The sequence below is a fragment of the Terrapene carolina genome, unplaced genomic scaffold, assembly GCF_002925995.2.
Source record: "Terrapene carolina triunguis isolate 2854851 unplaced genomic scaffold, T_m_triunguis-2.0 Scaffold69, whole genome shotgun sequence".
Classification (NCBI taxonomy): domain Eukaryota; kingdom Metazoa; phylum Chordata; order Testudines; family Emydidae; genus Terrapene; species Terrapene triunguis.
In genome coordinates this window covers 39,574,635-39,600,349 of record NW_020664420.1, presented here as the reverse complement: position 1 = coordinate 39,600,349, position 25,715 = coordinate 39,574,635, and the positions used below count along the sequence as shown (strand labels likewise).

At 45.7% G+C, this 25,715-nt stretch overlaps 1 protein-coding gene across 1 annotated transcript in view; it reads right to left on the bottom strand.

Moving 5' to 3' along the window:
* CERT1 (ceramide transporter 1) overlaps positions 1–25,715 on the bottom strand; it is a 169,860-nt gene that overhangs the window by 30,482 nt on the left and 113,663 nt on the right. Inside the window, exons 8-9 of the mRNA XM_024194127.2 lie at positions 22,420–22,512; positions 10,066–10,152 (exon numbers count right to left, since the gene is read on the bottom strand). Coding sequence (XP_024049895.1) covers positions 10,066–10,152; positions 22,420–22,512 — 180 coding nt within the window. The remainder of the gene's footprint in view (positions 1–10,065; positions 10,153–22,419; positions 22,513–25,715) is intronic.

Here is a 25,715-nt window from a genome sequence, read left to right as displayed (position 1 = left end):
TGATGTTATGACCTCCAAGACCCACTGATCCATGGTGATCTGCTCCCAAGCTGGGTGGAAATGGACAACGTAGTCCCGAAAGGGAGGGAGGTGGGCTAAAGGGTGCAATTGTAAATCCGGGGCGGTGGGGGGGGGGGGGAAGAGAGAAGAATTTCATTTCTTGACCAGTCCATCAAAACTGACACCTGGATGGTTGTGGAGGGCCGTTGAATAGCCCTCTTGCCCTGCAACCTCTCTCTCTTTCTGGGGAGTTCCATGGGTCTAGGGTATCCTAAGCACTGAGCAGGGCATGACCTCTGGACAGTCTGACCTACTAAAAAGCTTCTTGCTCGTTGGTGTGTAAATGCCTAAGAAAGGTAGGGTAGCCATGGAGTCCTTCAAAATGTGCAGGGAGTCATTTGTGGTCTCGGAGAAAAGCCTATGACCAGTAGGGAGGTCCCCTGCTGTGTTTAAAACTTTCCTCGAAACCCTGAAAAAGTTGGAGCCATGACACCCTACGCATAACTATTGCCATGGAGCTGGCAGTAATGAGCAGCATCTAGGGATGCCTGGAAAGCTGCTCTGGCCAGCAGGTGACTCTCTGCAACTATGAATTGGAATTATTCCCTGCAGTCATGTGGCAGCTGCTCAATAAAACCCATGAGCTTGTTGCAATTAGTAAAATTGTATTTGGTCATGACCACCTGATAGTTTGTGATCTGGAACAACAGCGTTGCAGACAAGTAAGATTTTTGACCAAAATATCCACTTACTTCTGGTCCTTGTCATAGGGGGCAGATGTCAAAAAATTGCTGCCTAACCTGTTCATTCACTGCATCCACCAACGGAGTAAGGTGGGGGATAGGAAAATAGAAAATTGGAATCCATTGGTGCAATAGTGGCAAGTGTTTGCCTCACTGTCTTAGCCAGATCCAGGAGAGCCTAATTAATAGGTAATGCTTCTCTGGAGGGTGTTGCCAATTGCAAGATATCTAGCAGCTTGCGTTGCGGATCTTCGACCTCCACCAGAGGGATCTGCAGGGTGTCTGCTACCCTTCTAATGAGGTCCTGAAACTGCCTGAAGTTGTCAGCTGTGGAAGGTGGTGAAGCTATAATTGCCTCATCCAGCAACAGCGATGAACTGGGAAAGTCAGGGGTGACCTCTTCATCTACCCTAGCCTTCTGCTCTTCAAATGTCTCCTCTTGTCATGGATGGGTAGAGGGAGGATGTGAAACCTTGTCTTCTGGAGGGACAGTACCAGTGGCTGTTAAATTGCTGTCGATTGGCAGCCCATAGGCCCCAATATGGCCACTGGGGGATGTCCGTAAGGAAGTACGGGTGGCATACAAAGTTCATTCCACCTTTCTTGCTGACCAGCAAGGTCCTCCCTGCGCAAAAGTGGTTTCCTGAAGGGGTATGCAGGAGAACCCTTCACTGAAATCAAAGAGGACTCCCAATTGGTCTCCTTCTCCCCATCCTCCCATGGTGGGACAGGAATTGAGGACAGAGCACAGTCCTGTGCCATGAAGGGGCCACTCAGACCGAGGTCTCAGTACTGAGAGATGCTCGGTACCCAACAACAATGGACACTCTGGTTTGTCTGACACCGAGAGGTCCCTTGAGTATCGGAACTCCTGCGGTACCAGAAAGGACCCCAGTACTGACGCCGTAGCAGAGGTTGCTGTGGCTGACAGTCCCCAGGATGATGGGAGTACTGCAGGCATTGTAGATGTCAAGTCCCAATGTTTGCTCAGTATCAAGGGTACTGCTTGCACAGGTACCCCTGCCTGAGCTGCTTACATCAGTACCAATGGCTGGTTAAGACACGTGACAGCATCAATGGCTGAACAGGATGCTTTGGTGCTGATGGAAAGGCCAAAATAGATAGTACTCTGTGCTTACCCTCCTTACTGGTGGAGGATTTAGTTGCCCTATCGGAACTGTGCTTTCAGTCCTTGGAGCTCCTGGGCTTTGCAGGCCTACTGGTACTGGAGAAAGAGTCCTTGATCTCAACAGTACTCTTGAAGTACAAGGATCTTAACGGGGACCTGGTCTTTTTTGAAGCTGACTCAGAGTGAGAGTCCGTGCTCCTCTTTCTGGGAGTCTTCCAAGCAGGCTCCAAAGACTTCCATTTCTTAGGGGAAACATGCCTCAAGGTTGATGGGGTGCAGGATCTGTCCGCGGACAGATGTACCAGGGAGGGGAGGGTAATCTCCTGATCTGGCTCAGAGGGTGGTTGCAGGGAGCATTCTCTTGCCAACAGTCTGACCTTTACCTCACTGTTTTTTCTAGCCCTGGTCTTAAAGGGCCAAAGAGAAGGAATGCTTCTGGGAGACGTGACTCCCCTGGCAACAGACACAAATGGAGTGCCCGTCACTTATTGGCATAGCCTCCTGGCAAGACAGGAGAACAACAGTTACAAAAGGGCCATTGGGGGATTTGAAGCCTGGAGAACAAGGCATACCCCGACAGGAGAAGACCGGTATCCCAGAAGGAAGAAAAAATGACACTCTCATCTAAAACTAACTATACTAAATACTGACCTACAACTATAAATTAACTGAGAAAAAGAGGAAAGTCCAAGTATGCTCTAGGCTGACACACTAGGGTTCTGTCTCAGGCCGAGGTGGTAGAGAAGGAACTGCAGGCAGTTTGCCCACGTACCCCTAGATAGCCTCAGTGTCTGCCACAAGGAGGCATAGGGTGCATGTGTGGGCTGAATGGACACTGCTAGCTAGAAATCATCCAATCTTCATGTGCGCCTGAAGTGGAGCACCAAAAGGGACACTATTGGAAGACTTAGTAAGTTACTACTTAGATTGCAGACTCTTTGGAGTAGGAAAAAACGGTTACCTACCTTTTTGTAACTGTTGTTCTTCAAGATCATAGAATCATAGAAGATTAGGGTTCGAAGAGACCTCAGGAGGTCATCTAGTCTAACTCCCGTCTCAAAGCAGGACCAACCCCAACTAAATCATCCCAGCCAGGGCTTTGTCAAGCTGGGCTTTAAAATCCTCTAATGATGGAGATTCCAAACCCTCGCCCCCCCGCCAGGTAACCCATTCCAGTGCTTCACCACCCTCCTGGTGAAATAGGTTTTCCTAATATCCAACCTAGACCTCCCCATGGCAACTTGAGACCATTGGTCCTTGTTCTGTCATCTGCCACCACTGAGAACAGCCTAGCTCCATCCTCTTTGGAACCCCTCTTCAGGTAGTTGAAGGCTGCTATCAAATCCCCTCACTCTTCTCTTCTGCAGACTAAATAAGCCCAGTTCCCTCAGCCTCTCCTCATAAGTCATGTGCCCCAGCCACCTGATCATTTTCGTTGCCCTCCGCTGGACTCTCTCCAATTTGTCCACATACTTTCTGTAGTGGGGAGTCCAACACTGGACTCAGTACTTCAGATGTGGCTTCACCGGTGCCAAATAGAGGGGAATAATCACTTCCCTCAATTTGCTGGCAATACTCCTACTAATGCAGCCCAATATGCCATTAGCCTTCTTGGCAACAAGGGCACATTGTTGACTTATATCCAGCTTCTCATCCACTGTAATCCCCAGTTCCTTTTCTGGAAAACTGCTGCTTAGCCAGTTGGTCCCCAGCCTGTAGCTGTGCATCGGATTCTTCCATCCTAAGTGCAGGACTCTGCACTTGTCCTTGTTGAACCTTAGATTTCTTTTGGTCCAATCCTCCAATTTGTCTAGAAAAAACGGTTACCTACCTTTCGTAACTGTTGTTCTTTGAGATGTGTTGCTCATGTCCATGCCATTCTAGGTGTGCATGCGCCCACGTGCGCGGCTGGAGATTTTTGCTTTAGCAGTACCCGTAGGACCGGCTGTAGTGCCCTCTAGAGTGCTGCGTTCATGCCACGGTATATCAGGCGCTGCCAGCCCACGCCCTCTCGGTTCCTTCTTTCCGACAACTCCGAAAGAGGGGCAGGAGGGAGGGTAATGGAATGGACATGAGCAACACATCTTGAATAACAGTTACGAAAGGTAGTTTTTAGTTCTTTGAGTGCTTGCTCATGTCCATTCCATTCTAGGTGACTAGCAAGCAGTATCAATGGAGGTGGGCTCAGAGTTCACCCTTGTACAGCGTGTAGTACAGCTCTGCCAAAGCCAGTGTCGTCTCGCACCTGCTGAGTCAGTGCATAGTGCGACGTGAATGTATGGACGGACAACCAGGTGGCGGCCCAACAGATTTCTTGGATCAGCACCTGTGCCAGGAAGGCCGATGAAGATGCCTGCACTCTAGTGGAATGAGCCGTCACAGTCACTGACAGGGGCACTTTCCTCAGCCCGTAGCAGTGGCGGATGCACGCCGTGATCCAAGACGAAATTCTCTGGCCTGACGGAGCCACGGAGCAGCCACGTCATCAGGTGCAGCGACGCCAGGTTCGGTTGCAGCAGATTGCCGTGGTTCTGGGATAGCAGATCCAGACGGAGAGGTAACTGCAGTGGGTTGGCCACTGAAAGACTCAGCAGCATGCTAAACCAGTGCTGGCGAGGCCATGCCAGGGCAATGAGAATGACTCACGCTCTGTCTTGCTTCACCTTTAGCAGGACTCTGTGGATAAGCAGCACTGGCAGAAAAGCGCAGATCAGCACTCCCGACTTCGGGATCAGGAAGGCATCTGACAGGGAGCCCTTATCCCCTGGCGGGAACAAGGGCTCCCTGTCAGATGCCTTCCTGAATGCAGAGCAAAATACGTGGCACTTCCTGTTCTGCCTAGATGCAAACAGGTCCACCTGAGGAGTCCCCCACCATTGGAAGATCAGGTTGACCACCTCCGGATGGAGGGACCACTCGTGGCGAGAGGAGAAGGCCTTGCTGAGGCGATCTGGCAGGACGTTCCTGGTTCTAGCTAAGTGAGTGGCCATCAGCTGGATGGCATTCTGCACGCAAAGATCCCAGAGGCTGAGCGCTTCTTGACACATGGTCAATGACCTGATGTAATGTTGATGTAATATATCACGGCCATGTTGTCCGTGAGGACCTGTACCACCTTGCCTTCTATGTGGGGCAAAAACGCCTGACAGGCCAGGTGCACTGCCCTGACATTGATATGAAGAGCTAAGTTGTGCTGCATCCAGTGCTGCACTCACCCAGGTGGGCTCCCCAGACCAGGTCTGATGCATCTGAGACCAGGGTGAGCGACGGTGATGGGGACACAAAGTGAACTCCCCGCAGCACTGACTTGGAGTCTAGCCAATAGTTCAAGGATGAGAAGATGCGTTAAATCGAATTAACCCTGCACCCGTCCACACAACGAAGCCATTTATTTCGAAATAGAGGGCTCTTAAAATCGATTTCTGTACTCCTCCCCGACGAGCGGAGTAGCGCCAAAATCGATATTGTCATTTCAAATTAGGGTTAGTGTGGCCGCAATTCGATGGTATTGGCCTCCGGGAGCTATCCCACAGTGCACCATTGTGACCGCTCTGGACAGCAATCTGAACTCGGATGCACTGGCCAGGTAGACAAGAAAAGCCCCACGAGCATTTGAATTTCATTTTCTGTTTGCCCAGCACAGGAGAGCATAGGTGACCACAGAGAGCTCATCAGCACAGATAACCATGCAGGCCGATAATCAAAAAAGAGCACCACCATGGACCGTACGGGAGGTACTGGATCTGATCGCTATATGGGGAGAGGATTCAGTGCTAGCAGAACTTTGTTTGAAAAAACGAAATGCCAAAACTTTTGAAAAAATCTCCAAGGGCATGATGGAGAGAGGCCACAATAGGGACTCAGATCAGTGCCGCGTGAAAGTCAAGGAGCTCAGACAAGCCTATCAGAAATCAAAGGAGGCAAACGGTCGCTCCGGGTCAGAGCCACAGACATGCCACTTCTACGCTGAGCTGCATGCAATTCTAGGGGGGGCCGCCACCACTACCCCACCTCTGACCGTGGATTCCGAGGCGGGGGTAATCTCATCAGCCACACCTGAGGATTCTGCGGACAGGGAAAAGGAGGACGACGAGCTTGCGGAGAGCACACAGCACTCCGTTCTCCCCAACAGCCAGGATCTTTTTCTCAGCCTGACTGAAGTACCCTCCCAAGCCAGTACCCAAGACCATGACCCCATGGAAGGGACCTCAGGTGAGTTTACCTTTTAAAATATAAAACATGGTTTAAAAGCAAGCGTTTTGTAATGATTAATTTGCCCTGAGGACTTGGGATGCATTCGTGGCCAGTACAGCTACTGGAAAAGTCTGTTAACGTGTCTGGGGATGGAGCGGAAATCCTCCAGGGACATCTCCATGAAGCTCTCCTGGAGGTACTCCAAAAGCCTTTGCAGAAGGTTTCTGGGCAGTGCAGCCTTATTCCGTCCTCCATGGTAGGACACTTGACCACGCCATGCTAGTAGCAAGTAATTTGGTATTGCATGACAAAGCCTGGCAGCGTATGGTCCCGGTGTTTGCTGGCATTCAAGCAACATCCGTTCTTTATCTCGCTGTGTAATCCTCAGGAGAGTGATATCGCTCATAGTAACCTGGTTGAAATACGGGAATTTAATTAAGAAGACAGAGGTGGCCGTTCCTACTGGGCTGTTTGCCTGTGACTGAAAAGAAATCCTTCCCTGCAGTTAGCCAAGCGGGGGGGGGGGGGGGGGGGGGGGTGGTGGGCTTTTCACCTTTGGCTAGTAGGGATCTTCCCTGATACCAGCCACGCGGTGGGGGGAGGGGTACAGCGCTCATCCTAGATAATTCATGGCGGGTGGGTGGGGGGGGGGGGAGGGGGTTAGTTTGTTTTCTGCTGCTGGAGGTTAACAGGAAAACCGCAGCAGTCAATGGGCTTTGCTTGGTATGTGGGAAAGGAGGGCGCAGAAGCCGAAGGACAATGGCTTATCATGGCCGCATGCAAGCCGAATTCTGTTGCCCGGACCCGCGTCTGTGATCTCTAACACCAAAGCCACAGGCACTCAATATTAAGATGGAAAATGCGACCTTGTACTGAAATCACATGTGCTATGTAATATGAATAGTGTTGTTCACCATGAAAGAGTATAAGCATTGTTCTGTAAAATGTATCATTTTAAAAACGTCTCTCCTTTTTTTCATCCCTCCAGCAGCTGCAAATTTTTCAAGCCTCCCTCCTCCATCCCGAAGGCTATCTCAGATAAGGCGGTGGAGAAAGAGGACGCAAGACGAGACGTTCTCGGAAATAATGGAATGCACCCGCAATGAAAGAGCTCATTTGAATGAGTGGAAGGACACGGTATCTAAGTACAGGAAAGATGCCAGTGAACGTGAGGTCATGAGGGACGCTCGAGATGAGAGGTGGCAGGCTGCAACGCTGGGGCTGCTGCGTGATCAAACGGACATGCTCCGGCGTCTGGTGGAGCTTCAGGAACGGCAGGATAACAGAGTGCCGCTGCAGCACCTCCCTCCCCCCTCACCATGTTCCATAGCCTCCTCACCCAGACGTGTAAGAACGTGGGGGAGGGGAGGAGGGCTCCGTGCACCCTCCCACTCCACCCCAGTGGACAGCCCAACCAAAAGGCTGTCATTATATTGAATTTTTTCAGTGGCCTTTTACTTCCCTCCTATCCTCCTCCCAAACCTCACCCAGGTTACCTTGTCGGTTCTCTCCCTATGTTTATAATCAATTAATAAAGAATACATGATTTTTAAACGATAGTGACTTTATTTCCTTTAAAAGCAAGCTGTGATTTAAGGGGGGAGGGTGGTTTGCTTACAGGGAATGAGTCAATCAAGGGGGCGGGTTTTCGACGAACAGAACTTTCACACCGTAGCCTGGCCAGTCATGAAACTGCTTTTCAAAGCTTCTCTGATGCGCAGTGCTTCCTGGTGTGATCTTCTAATCACCCTGGTGTCTGGCTGCGCATAATCAGCAGCCAGGCGATTTGCCTCAGCCTCCCACCCCGCCATAAAGGTCTCCCCCTTACTCTCACAGAGACTGTGGAGCACACAGCAAGCAGCAATAACAATGGGGATATTGGTTTGGCTGAGGTCTGAGCGAGTCAGTAACGATCGCCAGCGACCTTTTAAACGGCCAAATGCACATTCTACCACCATTCTGCACTTGCTCAGCCTGTAGTTGAACAGCTCCTGACTCCTGTCCAGGCTGCCTGTGTATGGCTTCATAAGCCATGGCATTAAGGGGTAGGCTGGGTTCCCAAGGATAACTATAGGCATTTCAACATCCCCAACGGTTATTTTCTGGTCCAGGAAGTAAGTCTCTTGCTGCAGCCGTTTAAACAGAGTAGTGTTCCTGAAGATGCGAGCGTCATGAACCCTTCCCGGCCAGTCCACGTTGATGTTGGTGAAACGTCCCTTGTGATCCACAAGTGCTTGCAGCACCATTGAAAAGTACCCCTTGCGGTTTATGTACTGGGTACCCTGGTGCTCCGGTGCCAAGATAGGGATATGGGTTCCATCTATCGCCCCACCACAGTTAGGGAATCCCATTGCAGCAAAGCCATCCACTATGACCTGCACATTTCCCAGAGTCACTACCTTTCGTAGCAGTACCTCAGTGATTGCTTTGGCTACTTGCATCACAGCAGCCCCCACGGTAGATTTGCCAACTCCAAATTGATTCCCGACTGACCGGTAGCTGTCTGGCGTTGCAAGCTTCCACAGGGCTATCGCCACTCGCTTCTCAACTGTGAAGGCTGCTCTCATCTTGGTATTCTGGTGCTTCAGGGCAGGGGAAAGCAAGTCAAAGTTCCATGAAAGTGCCCTTACGCATGCAGAAGTTTCGCAGCCACTGGGAATCATCCCACACCTGCAACACTATGCGGTCCCACCAGTCTGTGCTTGTTTCCAGGGCCCAGAATCGGCGTTCCACGGCTGTAACCTGCCCCATTAACAGCATGATCTCTAAAGCACCAGGGCCAGCGGTTTGATAGAATTCCATGTCCATGTCCTCATCACTCTCGCTGCCACGCTGCCGTAGCCTACTCCTCGCCGCCTGGGGTTGCAGGTTCTGGTTCAGCATAAACTGCATGATAACGCGCGAGGTGTTTACAATGTTCATGACTGCTGTCTTGAGCTGAGCGGGCTCCATGCTTGCCGTGGTATGGCGTCTGCACTGTTCACCCAGGAAAAAGGCGCGAAACCGTTGTCTGCTGTTGCTTCCCTGGAGAAGGGGGAGGATGTACCCAGAACCACCTGCGACAATGTTTTTGGCCCCATCAGGCATTGGGATGTCAACCCAGAATTCCAATGGGCGGAGGAGACTGCGGGAACTATGGTTTAGCTATGGGATAGCTACCCACAGTGCAACGCTCTGGAAATCGACGCTAGCCCCGGTACATGGACGCACACTGCCGAATTAATGTGCTTAGTGTGGCCGCATACATTCGACTTTATACAATCTGTTTCCAAAATTCGAATTATATAAATTCGGATTAATCCCGAAGTGTAGACATACCCTAAGAGCCCCAGCTGAAGAGGCATGCTAGCATTGCTCCGGAGAAGGCTGGCAGACAGGCCTGGTCCCTCTACCGGATGACCCTTGGGCCTTCTTGCTCAGTGCCGGTGAACGCTTTGCCTCCTCCTTCGGCGCCGGCCCACTGCACATGGAAGCCCAAGTACTTGGTGCAGCCTGCATAGAGCGCTCGTAAGTCAGATGGAGCGGGGACTCCATCAAGGAACTGAGAGGTCACTGGCCAGCAGAGCCTGATATACCACGGCATGAACGAGGCACTCTAGAGGGCACTACAGCCAGCCCTATGGGTACTGCTAAGGCAAAAATCACTGACAGCCACACATGTGGACGCGCACACACTTAGAATGGAATCTACATGAGCAAGCACTTGAAGAACTCTCTTTTTGTTCTGTTTGTACAATGCCCAACACAATGGGGTCCTTGTCCATAACAAGGACTCCCAGGTGCTATAAATACATAAATATTTTACTATACAAATTCTAACAGTCAAACTTCTGTGCACATACCTGTGAGCAAATTCCTACCAGTTAACATGAGTTCTGTGAATGTATCCCAGGAGAGAATTTGGACCATAAAAGACAGACAAAGATCCTAGATTGAAGTATGGTATTTTTTAAAAGTAGGAACACAATTGCCTCTTAAAACATTTAGTACTATCAATACCTGTTCTTCTATTTTATCTTGTCTGTCAAGAGCAGCTTCAACAGCATCAAAGAATTCTTCTTCATTAATCAGACTATTAGGACCCTCCTAAACCAAAACACAGAAAAACAAACAGTCAAAGAAAATGGAGGAAAGGTGAATGGTACACTTCAGAAAACAGAGTTTAATTTAAAAAATGAAAGTTAGCCAATTTGATAAATTGCATTTCTTTATCAGTGTAAAAAAGTCCTAATTCATTTGCAGATGAAGCACGTAACAAATATAAAGTTATTTGTGAACCTATTACACAAAAGCCATTTTTCATAACGAGTCTTTTCACCATTAGTTGAGTTTAACAAAATTAAGAGTAAAATTCAAAATAAAGCACTACTTCGTAAAATAAGATAATACTCCACTCAATGCATTTAACAACAAAAGCCAGGAAATTCACACTTAAAAAACAATCAGGTAAAATTTGGCCTAAAATTTAGGTTTTACATATTACTCACACACACACACACACACACACAAATTTTATTATTTGAGAACTCTTTTACAAAGTTTGTGACAAAAGTGTTTCAATCAATTCTTTTGCAAAGCCCAGCATAAAGCGTAATTTAAATTATCATTCCATTACCGGGACTGAAATATTAAGCTGTGTTGTCAGCCTTTCATGCCTGAAATACAACTAAAATATGTTCATTGTCCATGCAGAGAAAAATGTAAAAAGTAAAGAACAACATGATAAAGCTTAAGTTTGATCTTAAAGTTCCTCTAAGCTTGATCACTTAAAGTGTTACTAATAAATGTATATATTTTTTTAAAAACCATGATCATAACACTGGCCTTTTAAGACCAGTCTGTTCTTCCTTAATTCACCCCATTATAAACACATACAATATGATGTGTAAAATCTTGGACCCCTGCTATATGTAGACTCCTGAAAGAACAGATGGCCTATCAACTCTAAAAGTTCTTTTATTAGTTTGTCAGTTTTAACATTACACAATAAAAAGCAGTTTTATTTTTTTAAATGGCAGTTCATGAAGACTCCAATTTTACTTTGTTTTTGCATGAATCCATGTAATGGACTCTGTGGTTTAACATATGAAGTTTTATTTTACAGACTTACTATGGAGAAACTACTTCCCCTCCATAATAATGCATATTTTAATGTTGAAGCTAATTCTGTTATAATCATAGTTTTCGAGGCTTCTCCAGCTAATTTAATAACAGGAACATCTTGATATTTTGTGTGTTACTTCTCATTTCAGTGAAGTGTCTTCGTGGGAAGTCTGATTTTTTTTTTTTAAATCTATCTGTACACAATCATCTTTCTAAAATGGCCTGGGTCAAAAATTCAAAATTCATTTTTGTTTGTAAGTCTTGCTAAGAAGTGACAGCCACTATTTTTGGAGGTGGATAGAAGTGTAAAGAAATAAAGAGGTATTTAAAAAAACATGTATAAAGAGCACTGTTTATAAATATAAATATTTAGAAACAACCTCACCTTTTAACTCCAGCTGCTGGGCTGAGCTGGGGGGAGGGGAGCAAAGAGACTGGGGACACTGTGATAATGGCCCAGGAGATGATGGATTGGGGGACACATAGGAGAGGATCATGGAATCATGCTAACTAGTCTCAAAATGAGGGAGTTCTGGGACAGGACAAGGTACTAATTGGAGGGTCAGAAGACATCAGGAGCAGAGTGGAAATAAATTCAAAACTGTGAACTGAACACAAACACAAAATCATGCCTGCTGAATATGCAGATGGCCTGTAGCTGCTTTTTGCTCACCAGCTTTTCCTTCAAGGGAAATTAACTGGATTACCTTCCTGCCCTATTCAATGGAGTAGGACGGCTCCATCCACCCACCCTTTCTTCCTTTTTCTATGGATTGGCCACTTGCAGCCTTACTTTTCTCTCTGGCAAACTTAGACCAAAATGTATACAGAATGCTTGCCAACCACCCTGATACTTCAAAGGAGTTGAAGTAAACTAGCAAAGGATTTTGGAACATGCATACAGTCATTAAAGAGGTGGGCCATTTGGAGACCAACCATCCATCTTGAAGAAAGAAACTCACTGAATTTAAGCAAAAAGTTACCAGGTTACAAAATCAGAAGACTATTTCATATAGTAATGCTGTAAACACAAAAACCCTTTGAGCGCCATTATTTGGTGTCACTGGATAGTAAAAGCCACCATGGCTCATAAATACAGAAACGACAATATTTGAGACAAAAAGTTCAACCAATGTTGTGTTGGAATCTGCTGCAGCTTTTTAAGTTAAAAGTAATTTCCCTTTCCTGTGATTCAGTCAGCTGACAAATTCATGATATGGCTCGAGATATTTGGCAAACCGCTGTTTAAAAGAGCTCAAGAAAGCTAATTCTAACTGGATGAAACTATGGTATCTTATTCTGCCCAACTTAATAGTTGTCCAATATGAACAGGAAAGACCCATATGTGAGGACTGCCTGTTTTGCTGTCCACTGAGAGGATGTGGTATGGGAGGATGGGTGTGTGTGGGGGAAATCTGAAGTTTTCAACAATCAGTTTTTGCAGCTAGAGTGGATAGGTATTGCTGTGTTAGTACTGGCACTGAATGCCAGAGCTATAAGAAGAAAATACAGTGATCTTGTGACTAGAATCCAGACTATTGCACTCCAAGCTATTTGGACACAATGTTCACTTCACTGGAAAGCTTTGGCAGTTAAGTGGATGCCAGTGAAACTGAAAAAGGTACTTGAGGCTATAGAAGTTGAGAATTTTATTAAAAGCCCAATGGATGCCTCTTCACTGTTTGATGCCATCTAAAAATGTGTGTAAATACATGTGAAGTTATCATATTACTAGGAGATTTAAAAATGCCATTTCCTTATGGCAGTAATAAAATCCAATATAAAAAAAAGTTAGTTGGTGAGTGTTGTAAGTAAGTAAGTTACACCATTTAGCAAGGCCCATTGACACTCACAAACTTCACATATTCACCAGCCCCAAAGGTAATAAATGTTTTTCCTTTTATCTATAAAGCAATCTTATGAAGCTCTGATGTTGCAGAAGTCCAGGGACTTTCGTTTTGAAATTTTTGGTTCTTATTAAATCACAATGCTAGATTTCACAAACACAGGAAAAGTTAGGGCTGGGGGAGGAAGCATGTAGTGATAGCGAAGTGAGTGAAGAATAAATACATCGAATGCATGAAATGATTATTCCTTAGTTTATCATTTTAAAAATTCAGTACTTTTCAGTTGTTTTAGTAGACATCCTATGGAAATTACAGTACCTTTTTCAGGCTGACAGGCAGACACACTTTCAACCAATTCATTCCTTACAATGTTTACAAATATTTATTAATGGATTTCAATAAAAGCCAAAATTCCTGACTACAATATATGTTAGAAGTATCAAAACATTCTCTTTGAACTCCTACAACATACCTTAGAGCTTATCCACAAAGAGACGGTAGCCCTTACATCCCAACTTGCAGTGCACTAAGTGCCACTACCCTTTTGTGCACTAAGGGTACGACCAGACTACCCGCTGGATCGGCGGGCAGCAATCGATCTATCGGGGATCGATATGTCGCGTCTCATCTAGACGCGATATATCGATCCCCGAACGCACTCCCGTCGACTCCGGAACTCCACCAGGGCGAGCGGCGGTAGCGGAGTTGACGAGGGAGCCGCGGCCGTTGATCCCACACCGTGAGGACGGGAGGTAAGTCGAAATAAGATATGTCGACTTCAGCTACGCTATTCCCGTAGCTGAAGTTGCGTACTTTATATCGACCCCCTCCCAGTGTAGACCAGGCCTAAGGCTATGTTTATACTGTGCTGCAGTGTGAACTGTGGGGCTGTGACTTGCAGAACACACCAAATTGTTGCACTCTAACTGCCCTGTGCGGATGCTGCTGGTGCTAACTAAAAGGTACTAGTTCATATTGAATAGGACTATGTTAAAGAGAACAAGGTAACCAGTAGCTGTACTGGCCGCGATTGCCAGGGCAAATTAATCATTAAACACGCTTGCTTTTAAACCATGTGTAATATTTACAAAGGTACACTCACCAGAGGTCCCCTGTGTGCCCTCAGGGTCTGGGAGCACACCTTGGGTGAGTTCGGGGGTTACTGGTTCCAGGTCCAGGGTGATAAACATATCCTGGCTGTTGGGGAAACCGGTTTCTCCGCTTCCTTGCTGCTGTGAGCTATCTACATTATCTCCATCCTCATCTTCCTCGTACCCCGAACCTGCTTCCCTGTGTGTTTCTCCAGTGAGCGAGTCATAGCACACGGTTGGGGTAGTGGTGGCTGCACCCCCTAGAATGGCATGCAGCTCCGCGTAGAAGCGGCATGTTTGCGGCTCTGCCCCGGACCTTCCGTTTGCTTCTCTGGCTTTGTGGTAGGCTTGCCGTAGCTCCTTAATTTTCACGCGGCACTGCTGTGCGTCCCTGTTATGGCCTCTGTCCTTCATGGCCTTGGAGACCTTTTCTAATATTTTGCCATTTCGTTTACTGCTTCGGAGTTCAGCCAGCACTGATTCATCTCCCCATATGGCGAGCAGATCCCGTACCTCTCGTTCTGTCCATGCTGGAGCTCTTTTGCGATCCTGGGACTCCATCACGGTTACCTGTGCTGATGAGCTCTGCGTGGTCACCTGTGCTCTCCACGCTGAGCAAACAGGAAATGAAATTCAAACGTTCGCGGGGCTTTTCCTGTCTTCCTGGCCAGTGCATCTGAGTTGAGAGTGCTGTCCAGAGCGGTCACAATGAAGCACTGTGGGATAGCTCCCGGAGGCCAATAACGTCGAATTCCGTCTACACTACCCCAATTCCGACCCCCTAAGGCCGATTTTATCGCTAATCCCCTCGTCGGAGGTGGAGTAAAGAAACCGGTTTAAAGGGCCCTTTAAGTCGAAAGAAAGGGCTTTGTCGTGTGAATGTGTCCAGGCTTAATTCGAATTAACGCTGCTAAAGTCGACCTAAACACGTAGTGTAGACCAGGCCTTAGTTTGCACCAATAGCATCCACATGGGGCAGTTAGTGCACACTGCAATTCACATAACTGTAGTCCCAACTGCAGGGCTATGTAGGCAAGTCCTAAGTCACTGTGTTCAGCCACTGTAGCAGGGTCCACATGGTGACTCAGCCCTGGTCTACACTATGAGTTTAGGTTGAATTTAGCAGTGTTAGATCGGTTTAACCCTGCACCCGTCCACGCGACGAAGCCATTTTTGTCGACTTAAAGGGCTCTTAAAATCAATTTCGGTACTCCTCCCTGACAAGGGGATTAGCGCTGAAATCGACCTTGCTGGGTCGAATTTGGGGTAGTGTGGACGGTATTGGTCTCCGGGAGCTATCCCGGAGTGCTCCATTCTGACCGCTCTGGACAGCACTCTCCACTCAGATGCACTGGCCAGGTAGACAGGAAAAGCCCCGCGAACTTTTGAATTTCATTTCCTGTTTGCCCAGGGTGGCGAGCTCATCAGCACAGGTGACCATGCAGTCCCAGAATGGCAAAAGAGCTCCAGCATAGACTGAACGGGAGGTACTGGATCTGATCGCTGTATGGGGAGTGGAATCGGTGCTATCAGAACTCTGTTCAAAAAGACAAAATGCCCAAATATTTGAAGAAATCTCCAAGGGCATGAAGGACAGAGGCTATAACAGGGACCTGCAGCAGTGCCGCATGAAACTTAAGGAGCTCAGGCAAGCCTACCAAAGAACCAGAGAGGCAAACGTCCGCTCCGGGTTAGAGCCCCAGACATATCGCTTCTATGATGAGCTGCATGCCATTCTAGGGGGTGCCCCTACAACTACCCCACCCCTGTGCATGGACTCCGTCAATGCAATCTCATGCAACAGGGATGTGGGTTTTGGGGACAAGGAAGATGACGAGGAGGAGGTTGAAGATAGCGCACAGCAAGCAAGTGGAGAAACCGTTTTCCCCGACAGCCAGGAACTGTTTATCACCCTGGAGCCAGTACCCTCCCAACCCACCCAAGGCGGGCTCCTGGACCTTGAAGGCGGAGAAGGGACCTCTGGTGAGTGTACCTTTGTAAATATAATACATGGTTTAAAAGCAACCGTGTTTAATGATTAATTTGCCCTGAAGACTTGGGATGCATTCACGGCCAGTACAGCTACTGGAAAAGTCTGTTAACGTGTATGGGGATGGAGCGGAAATCCTCTTTATCTCTCTGTGTTATCCTCAGGAGAGTAATATCATTCATGGTCACCTGGTTGAAATAGGGGAATTTTATTAAGGGGACATGCAGAGGTGGCCGTTCCTGCTGGGCTGTTTGCCTGTGGCTGAACAGAAATCAGCCCCATTGTCTTCTTTTCCATGGGTCCAGATGATGAAGATGTCATCAATGTAGCGCAAGTAGAGTAGGGGCGTTAGGGGACGAGAGCTAAGGAAGCATTGTTCTAAGTCAGCCATAAAAATGTTGGCATACTGTGGGGCCATGCGGGTACCCATAGCAGTGCCGCTGACTTGAAGGTATATATTGTCCCCAAATGTGAAATAGTTGTGGGTGAGGACAGAAAAACTTCAAAAACAGACTCCAAAGAGAGACTGCTGAGCTGGAATTGATATGCAAACTAGACACAATCAACACAGGATTAAATAAAGACTGGGAATGGCTGAGCCATTACAAACATTGAATCTATCTCCCCTTGTAAGTATTTTCACACTTGCTTCTTATCAAACTGTCTGTACTGAGCCATCTTGATTATCACTTCAAAAGTTTTTTTTCTCTTACTTAATTGGCCTCTCAGAGTTGGTAAGACAACTCCCACCTGTTCATGCTCTCTGTATGTGTGTGTATATATATCTCCTCAATATATGTTTCACTCTATATGCATCCGAAGAAGTGGGTTGTAGCCCACGAAAGCTTATGCTCTAATAAATTTGTTAGTCTCTAAGGTGCCACAAGTACTCCTGTTCTTTTTGCGGATACAGACTAACACGGCTGCTACTCTGAAACCTGTCATTATTAAAATAATTAACTCTATTCGAGCGAAACCTTTGCAACACCGACTTAAGGCCCTGTTGGAAGATGTTGATGATAAACAATCTGATCTTATCTTGCACACAGAAGTACGATGGCTGAGCAAAGGTAAAGTTCTTGCACTTCTTTTAAGCCTAAGTGAAGAGATCAAAGAATTTCTGAAGTTCACAAATCAGAACTTCGAGCAACTAGAAGACTCCAGCTGGTTAATGGACTTGGCTTTTCTTGCCGACATCACTGACAAATTGAACGTTTTCAATCTTGAGCTCCAGGGAAAAGACAAACATGTGGCTCAAATTATAGGTTCTGTAAAATCATTCAAAGCAAAACTGATCTTGTGGATGTCACATATGAAGACGAAGTCTCTCGTACATTTCCCAAGTATGAAGAAAATGGTATGTGACAGTGATTTTAACCCATCACCATTTGTTCTCCACATTCAAACACTTCTGGAACAATTTGAAAAGAGATTTCAACAGTTCACCATCATTGAGCCTGTAGTTGCCTTTCTTGTGAATCCCTTTACTTGCCAAACAGAGGTAACAGAAATGGCTACATCAATTGCGAGTCTCATTCAAGAAAGAACAAAAGACGTGGAACTGGAGATTTTGGACCTTCAAAATGATATTGTTCTAAAATCCTGCGCAACAGATGAAAACTTTTGGAATCTGGTTGACCGAAAAGTTTCCTGCCTTAAAAAATGTAGCATACAAAATAAAATCTTATTTCGGTTCCACTTATCTATGTGAAGTTCTGTTTTCAACAATGAACATCATAAAATCAAAATACAGATCTCGGCTTACAGATGCCCATCTTGACGATTGCTTACGAATGGGAATATCATCCTACTCTCCCAACTACGAAAAATTGGCTGAAGAAATGCAGTGCCAAAAATCACACTGACTATTAGAAAAACCATGTGAATTAGTGATACCTATTTTCCATTAAGTGCTGATGAGCCCGTATGATTAACTTGTGTTTAACTTTTTTTTCATATTTGTTTGTTTGTTTATAGAAATCCAGATACAAGTAACAATACAAAGAATATTTTTAATTAACCATAATTGGCTATGTTAAAGTAAGAATAATAAATATATTTGGACCAGCAGTTCAACAATGTTTTACTTTTTTAAAATAAATAAGATGAAAACTGTTTATGATATTTATTTTGTAAAAACTCCTTAATTTTCTTACAGGTAGATAAAAAAGAGCAAATTCACATGGTAAGGTGAAAGAGTAATTGCCGAATAATTTAACTAATACCTTTTACATGTAAAATTACCTTTTTTATCTTATGGATTCATATATTATGTAATATTAAATATGATGTTTTTCGTATTTAATGTACAAATACAAAATAAGCCTTAAAAAACTGTTGGTGCCTGCCACACTTCTGCAAACATGAATGTGCTATTGGCCACAAAAAGGTTGGGGACCACTGCATTAAGGAGTAGGCTGGGTCCCCAAGGATAAACTATAGGCATTTCAACATCCCCAGTGGTTATTTTTTGGTCTGGAAAGTAAGTCCCTTGCTGCAGCCATTCACACAGACCAGAGTTCCTAAAGATGCGAGTGTCACGTACCTTTCCCGGGCATCCCACATTGATGTTGGTGAAACGTCCCTTGTGATCCACCAGTGCTTGCAGCACCATTGAAAAGTACCCCTCTCGGTTTCTGTACTGGCTGCCTTGGTGCTCCGGTTCCAAGATAGGGATACGCGTTCCGTCTATCGCCCCACCACAGTTAGGGAATCCCATTGCAGCAAAGCCATCCATTATGACCTGCACATCTCCCAGAGTCACTACCCTTGATAGCAGCAGCTCAGTGATTGCGTTGGCTACTTGAATCACAGCAGCCCTCACAGTTCACAAGCAAGTGGCAATAGCCCTCTAGAAGCTTGCAATGCCAGACAGCTACTGGTCAGTCAGGAATCAATTTGGAGTGGGCAAATCTACTGTGGGGGCTGCTCTCATCTTGGTATTCTTGCGCTTCAGGGCGGGGGAAAGCAAGTCACAAAGTTCCAGGAAAGTGCCCTTATGCATGCGAAAGTTTCGCAGCCACTGGGAATCATCCCAGACCTGCAACACTATGAGGTCCCACCAGTCTGTGCTTGTTTCCCGGGCCTAGAATCGGTGTTCCACAGCATGAACCTGCCCCATTACCACCATGATGTCCAAATTGCCAGGGCCCGTGCTTTGAGAGAAGTGTGTGACCATGTCCTCTTCACTCTCGTCACTGCGCTGCCGTCACCGAGCTGCCTTCGCCTCCTCGCCTGCTTTTGAAGTTTCTGGTACTGCATATACTGCAGGATAATGTGCGTGGTGTTTACAGTGGTCATAACTGCCGTGGTGATCTGAGCGGGCTCCATGCTTGCCATGGTAGGGCGTCTGCAGGAGAGAAGAGTGGAAGCGGAAGTGGTCGTTTGAGGACAATGGTTTGCAGCCCTACTGCACCGTCTGCTGCCAGAGCAGGAGAGCAGAGTGGCAGCGGAAGCAGTTGTTCGATGACGACAGTCTGTAGTCCTACTGCACCGTCTGCTGCCAGCAGCAGCCAGGACACAACAGCAGCGGCTGAGCTGAGTGGGCTGCATGCTTGCCGTGGTATGGCGTCTGCGCGGAAAAAAGGCGCAAAACGATTGTCTGCCATTGCTCTCACGGAGGGAGGGGCGACTGACGACATGGCTTACAGGAAATTAAAATCACAAAGGGGGTGGGTTTGCATCAAGGAGAAACACACACAACTGTCACACCGAAGCCTGACCAGTCATGAAACTGGTTTTCAAAGTCTCTGTGATGCGCAGCACGCCTTGCTGTGCTCTTCTAATCGCAAACAGCCTAGTCAGCAAACAGCGCCAGCAAGCTTTTAAACGTCCAAAGGCATATTCTACCAGCATTATGCACTTGCTCAGCCTATAGTTGAACTGATCCTTACTACTGTCCAGGCTTCATGAGCCATGGGAGCAAGGGGTAGTTGCGACCACGTGGTTCTGCCAACTGGGAGAGCAGCCTGAGGCAGAAGCCTCCAACTCACATGATATCCCAGGCAGGACTGAATCTCCATGAGACAAAACTTGAAGAGAATGACCTGGAGTCACTCTCATTTATGTCCAGGTGCCCCTGACTGACCTCACCAAGGTCGGCCAGGAGCACCTATGTCTGCTCAGGTGCCCCTGACCGACCTCACCGAGGTCGGCCAGGAGCACCCAGGAGATGACAGCTAGCAGTCGTATTGCACCCTCTGCTGCCATGAAGGCAAGGAGCTGCTGCTGTGTAGCAATGCAGTATCGTGTCTGCCAGCAGCACCCAGGAGACGTACGGTGACGGTGAGCTGAGCGGGCTCCATGCTTGCCGTGGTATGTCGTCTGCATGGGTAACCCAGGAAAAAAGGCGAGAAATGATTGTTTGCCGTTGCTTTCACGGAGGGAGGGAGGCCTGACGACATGTACCCAAACCCACCCGCGACAATGTTTTTGCTGCATCAGACATTGGGAGCTCAACCCAGAATTCCAATGGGCGGCGGAGACTGCGGGAACTGTGGCATAGCTACCCACAGTGCAATGCTCCAGAAGTCGACGCTAGCCTCAGTACTGTGGATGCACTCCGCCGACTTAATGCGCTTAGGGGGGACACACACAATCGACTGTATAAAATCGATTTCTAAAAAACCGACTTCTATAAAATTGACCTAATTTCGTAGCGTAGACATACCCTTAGTGTACAGCAGGCTAGTGCACTGTAGACTTCCACTACAGATTACCACTACGTCCCCATGTGGACAAGCCCTTTGTCATGGAAAGGTAAGAAGTTTTGTAACATGCATCAGTTCATTTCAAAATTCAAAATTCAGATGGTGGTTAGGGATACAATAGCCCAGATCCTGGGGTGTAGTGCAACTGCTTTTCATCACAGGACCACCTGCCTCTGTCCCTAATAGGAAAGGAGAGGATCACCTCAGTGTAGAGGAATCTTCTGGGGCATAAATGTAGCAAAGCAGCTCCTTCAACACCCCACATTCCCTACTGCTGACATAAGGGGCATGGCTTGGGAAGGGGGTGCATGGTCTGGGATTTCTTAAAATCTCCAGCTAGTATATTCAGTTCCTTGCGGGGGGGAGGGGGAGAGGGGAGGCAGAATCAGGGGTACAAAAAGTCCACCTTTGTACTTCATCCCTTTATTAGCTGAATTGTGTACTCCTCAACCACAGAGAGCAGCTGAAACTAAAAGACCACACACAAAGCAGTTGCTTGGCATCTTAGAACAAAATGTATTAATACTTTATTTCTCAGTCAAGATTTGCACCTTTGTATTTACAAAATTTTGACCTACATGGAAGTGAAAGCGTTAGTGTGACTGTAATTTAGCTTAGTGGCAGTATGGGTGTATAAGCTTCATAATATTCCACAAAGAGGTTTATGTCTGCAAAATTTGACCAACTGCATACTTGAGTGGAAAGCTGCTTAGATGTTCATAGCTTAACTGAGAGAAACTTTTAAGAAAGATGTGAATTCACAAAACCAGTTTAAAGGGAGACTAGCAAGTCAAAAAACTTGGCAACGTTTAAATTAGATTCAGATACTATACCAGACTCCAAGTTCAATTATGATGTTTTTATTCGCATTTTTCTATTTCAAATGTTTTTTTCTCTTCCCTGTTCTGCATAAGTGATACACACAAACAGGGAAAAACTGATTATGGAAGGGTGGGGTGAGAGTGCCAAACTAACTATACACAAAGTGCTGTCATATGTATGAAGCAAACTGACAAACTCAGAAAAATCTTATAATAATCTTAGGTGTTGCTCGTAACAAGTAGAATCCTTCAGACAGAAAAATGTTTGACAGTCTCACTAAGGGTATGTCTACACTAACGCGGTAGTTCGACGGCTGGCAATCGAACTTCCGGGTTCGATTTATCGCGTCTGGTCTGGACGCGATAATTCGAACCAGGAAGTGCTCGCCGTCGACTGCGGTACTCCACCTCAGCGAGAGGAGTACCGCGGAGTCGACGGGGGAGCCTGCCTGCCGCGTGTGGACAGCGGTAAATTCGAACTAAGGTATGTCGACTTCAGCTACGTTATTCACGTAGCTGAAGTTGCGTACCTTAGATCGAATTGGGGTGTTAGTGTAGACCAGGCCTAAGTATACTCAGATGCATCTTATTATCCCCTTTCCCTTATTTGCTACAAATGTCTGAATTGAAACCCTTCCTACAAGTTTCCCTGTTGCAGAGTATGTATTTAATAAATATTGATAAAAGCAGTTGTCAGTTACAAGGAAAATCATCTGGTTTAACAAGTTAAGTCATGAAAGGATTTAATCTGTGAAAATACTAAGCAAGAAAAGAAATAAGCTTAATTCATACCTCATAGTCTGGCCCTCCAAAATGGCACTTTTTCTTAAGTTCCGTCATGGCATTTTTGTATGCTTCTTCTATTCTTCGCCTTTTCTCAATTTCCTGTAAGAACATAATCAGATTTTGAAGCTATTAATCAGACTCAAACATTATGAGACAGTATGACAAAAGATGAATAACCATTTTAAAAAAAATGTGGGGTTCCGCCTCACACTGTTTTAATTTAATTCACTTTTTTGCACATTTGTGGCAGTGTGGACGTTTATGAACATTATGTATATATAGATGTATGTACACTATGGCTATGGCTACACTAAAGAGCTTACAAGTGCAGACGCTCTAAGCCAACAGGAAAGAGCTCTCGCGTCAACTTAATTACTCCCGTCCTCGCAAGTGGTAGCTATGTCGGCAGGAGATATAGCGCTGTCCACACCAGCACTTAGGTTGGTGTAATTTACGTTGCTCAGGGGGGTGGCTTACTCACACATCTGAGCGACATAACTTATACCGACATAAGCTGTAGTGTGTACCTAGCCTATGTTTGTAGTTCATTATTCTAGCCTTCAAAATGATGGTGTACAAAAAGTTTGTACAATCCACCATCTTTGTATTGACAATGGTCCTGCCTAGGGAGAACTGAAAGTATCTTCTGATGGCTGTATCAAAATATGGAAATAAACATCCTTGAGATGATGTTGGATTCAAGAGTCAGCATTTTGAACCGAAACTTCCAGATGTACCTGTTTAATTTTCTTAGATCCAAGATCGGATGTACAACCCCATTCGTCTTTGGGGCTAGTAAATAATGAGAGACCAAGCCAAGATTTGAGATTTACTAAGACCTCCTCTATTGCTTCCTTTAGTAAAAGAGAGTGAAGTTCTGTTCTTAATAGCTTCTCAAGAGAGGGAACCAAGAAAAGGAGGGGGCATCCTCAAACTAAATGGTATAACCCTTTTTTATTATGTTCAAAACCCATCTGTGGTCATATTTTGCAACATATTAAAATGAGATAGATGGTCCCCAAAAGGGGAGGGAAGATCCAAGATTGGTTTGCATTGCTCAATCTTGACGTCAAACTTGAGGTCTAGCATCATGCAGGGAAGTGGAAGAAGAATTCTCTGGTCTCACCCTGATTTGGAGGATCACTTTCAACATATTGTGGTTGAGAAGCAGTAGAATGCTGCTGTAGATACTGAAATTTTCGGAGTATAATTCTAAGACAACAAAGAAAGGTGGATAGTATTGTCTGATATCTAAAGGCAGGTGCAAGATTTCTCATTTTAAAGGATTGCAAAAGACCCAAAGTCCTAGCCATTGATCTCATCTTTCATTTTCTCTAAGACTTTGTCCATTTTAGAACTGAAGAGACCATTTTCCACAAATGGAAGATCCTCAATTTTTGATTTTGTTTCAAAGGGAAGAAAGGAAGAACATAACCATGTGTGCCTGCAAAGAGTTATGGCAGTGGCTGCTGATCTTGAAACCGCATCTGAGACGTCAAAGAATTCCATCAGAGTGTACTTAGCCACATTCTGTCCTTTGACAGGGGTACTGACTAATTTTTTAAAAAGTGTAATTATGTCCAAATGATGAAATTGGTACCTAGCCATGATAGTTAGTGATCCTCAAGATCAGAAGTGGAGGAAAAGAGTTTTCTTCCCAAATAATCTAGTCTTTTCCCTTCTGTGTCATTAAAAGTACAATGTAAATATCCTTTGTTCTGGCCGCAAGAATGCAGAGGATTTTTTTTTTTTTTTTTTTTTTTAAGATAGTGGTTGAGAGGATGATAGATTATTCCATACTGATATCCCTGGTTGCCAGAGACCTTCCAAGATGGGGCAAGAATATACCTTGTTAGAAGATGTAGTACCAAGGATATCAGGGACAGGATGGGGAGTTTCCTCTACTGCCACAGACAGTATGTTTAAAATAGTAACCATTCTGTTGACTAGTTCCTGAAATTGAGTAGCATCTTCAGAAAGATGAAGCTGAAAGGACACCAACATTTTCATCAGGAGAGGAGTGCCCAGCTAACTCCTGTTCATTATGCTGAATGTTCATTTGACGAGGTGAATCTCCCTCCTCCTCTTCTATGTGTAGTGTATCAGGAACAACAGTGGGTGACTTATCTTTCACTTAAGGATCCCACTGTCTAGGATCCAAATTTTTCAGATCTGTAGAGGCACCACTACCTTGACATGAAAATTAAGATGTAGATCTTAAAAAAGGATTGATAGGGAAACTCTGGAGTCAGCCAGCACAACCATGGCATCCTGCCAACTGTTCTAGTCTGGTATCATGTCATAATCAGGACGTTTGTGATAGTCTACTTCAGAAAAATGTTTCTTAGAAAGAAATGATAATGACTCAGTTTCTGGATAGATAGACTGATCCAGCTCTTCTGAATGCAGAACCCATCCTGGACCAACAGAGAAATTATAGGAGATACAACTGAAATAAGGATCTGCTACAAAGACAAAGGAAAAAATTTCTTCTCAGACCACCCAACAGGGGTCCTGGGTGATGGTAAAATGTCTGCAGATCCATGTGATAAAATGTCTCCTTTCTGTCACTTATCTGGTGGAAGGAGCTGAGCAGAGTTCTTGTACAGTTCCCCAATATTGGTGAGGAATTGAAAGGATCCAAGGGACATGGTTCTGAGTGTACTTGTGCAGTAACATTAGAGGAAACTAGAAATGATGAGATACTCTGATCCAACTGTCTTCTTGGAGCCATTGCATGGGAATGTTCTCATGATATAGAGTCCTTAATGTTTGGATCCATAAAAGGCTTGAATCCACAAGTCCATAATCTGAAGTATCCAATGACTCACCTGAATGGAAAATCTTCAGAAGCACCAAAAGGTGTTTAGTCTTGGCCTTCTTTTTCGTCAGAACCAAGGGTCCCAGATCCATAGGAGCCTCAAGCATCGTTTCAAACAAAAAAGAAACCTGTTTCAGTCATAAACTGTACCTTTCTTGGAACTGGGTCCAAAGAGTTAGCTAACGAGAGCTCAGTCACCTTAGAACCAGAGCTCAGTGCAGAGGATGACAGTTTCAGCACTGTTGTCTTTCTGAAACTGGAAGTGCCCTGTTCCAATTCAGGCCTCTAGTCTTTTTTCCCCCCAGAAGCTTAAGAAATTTCTGATCCATAAGATTTAACAGATAACGCTTCTTGTAGTAAGAGGGCTTGGAATCTATTCTGCCTCTTTTTTCTGGCATGTGGGGTAAAGGTACCACATAAGGAGAATGGTCCTCTCTTAAACACTTCAAACTCTGAGTGTAGGCATCCAATGCAGGAAAGA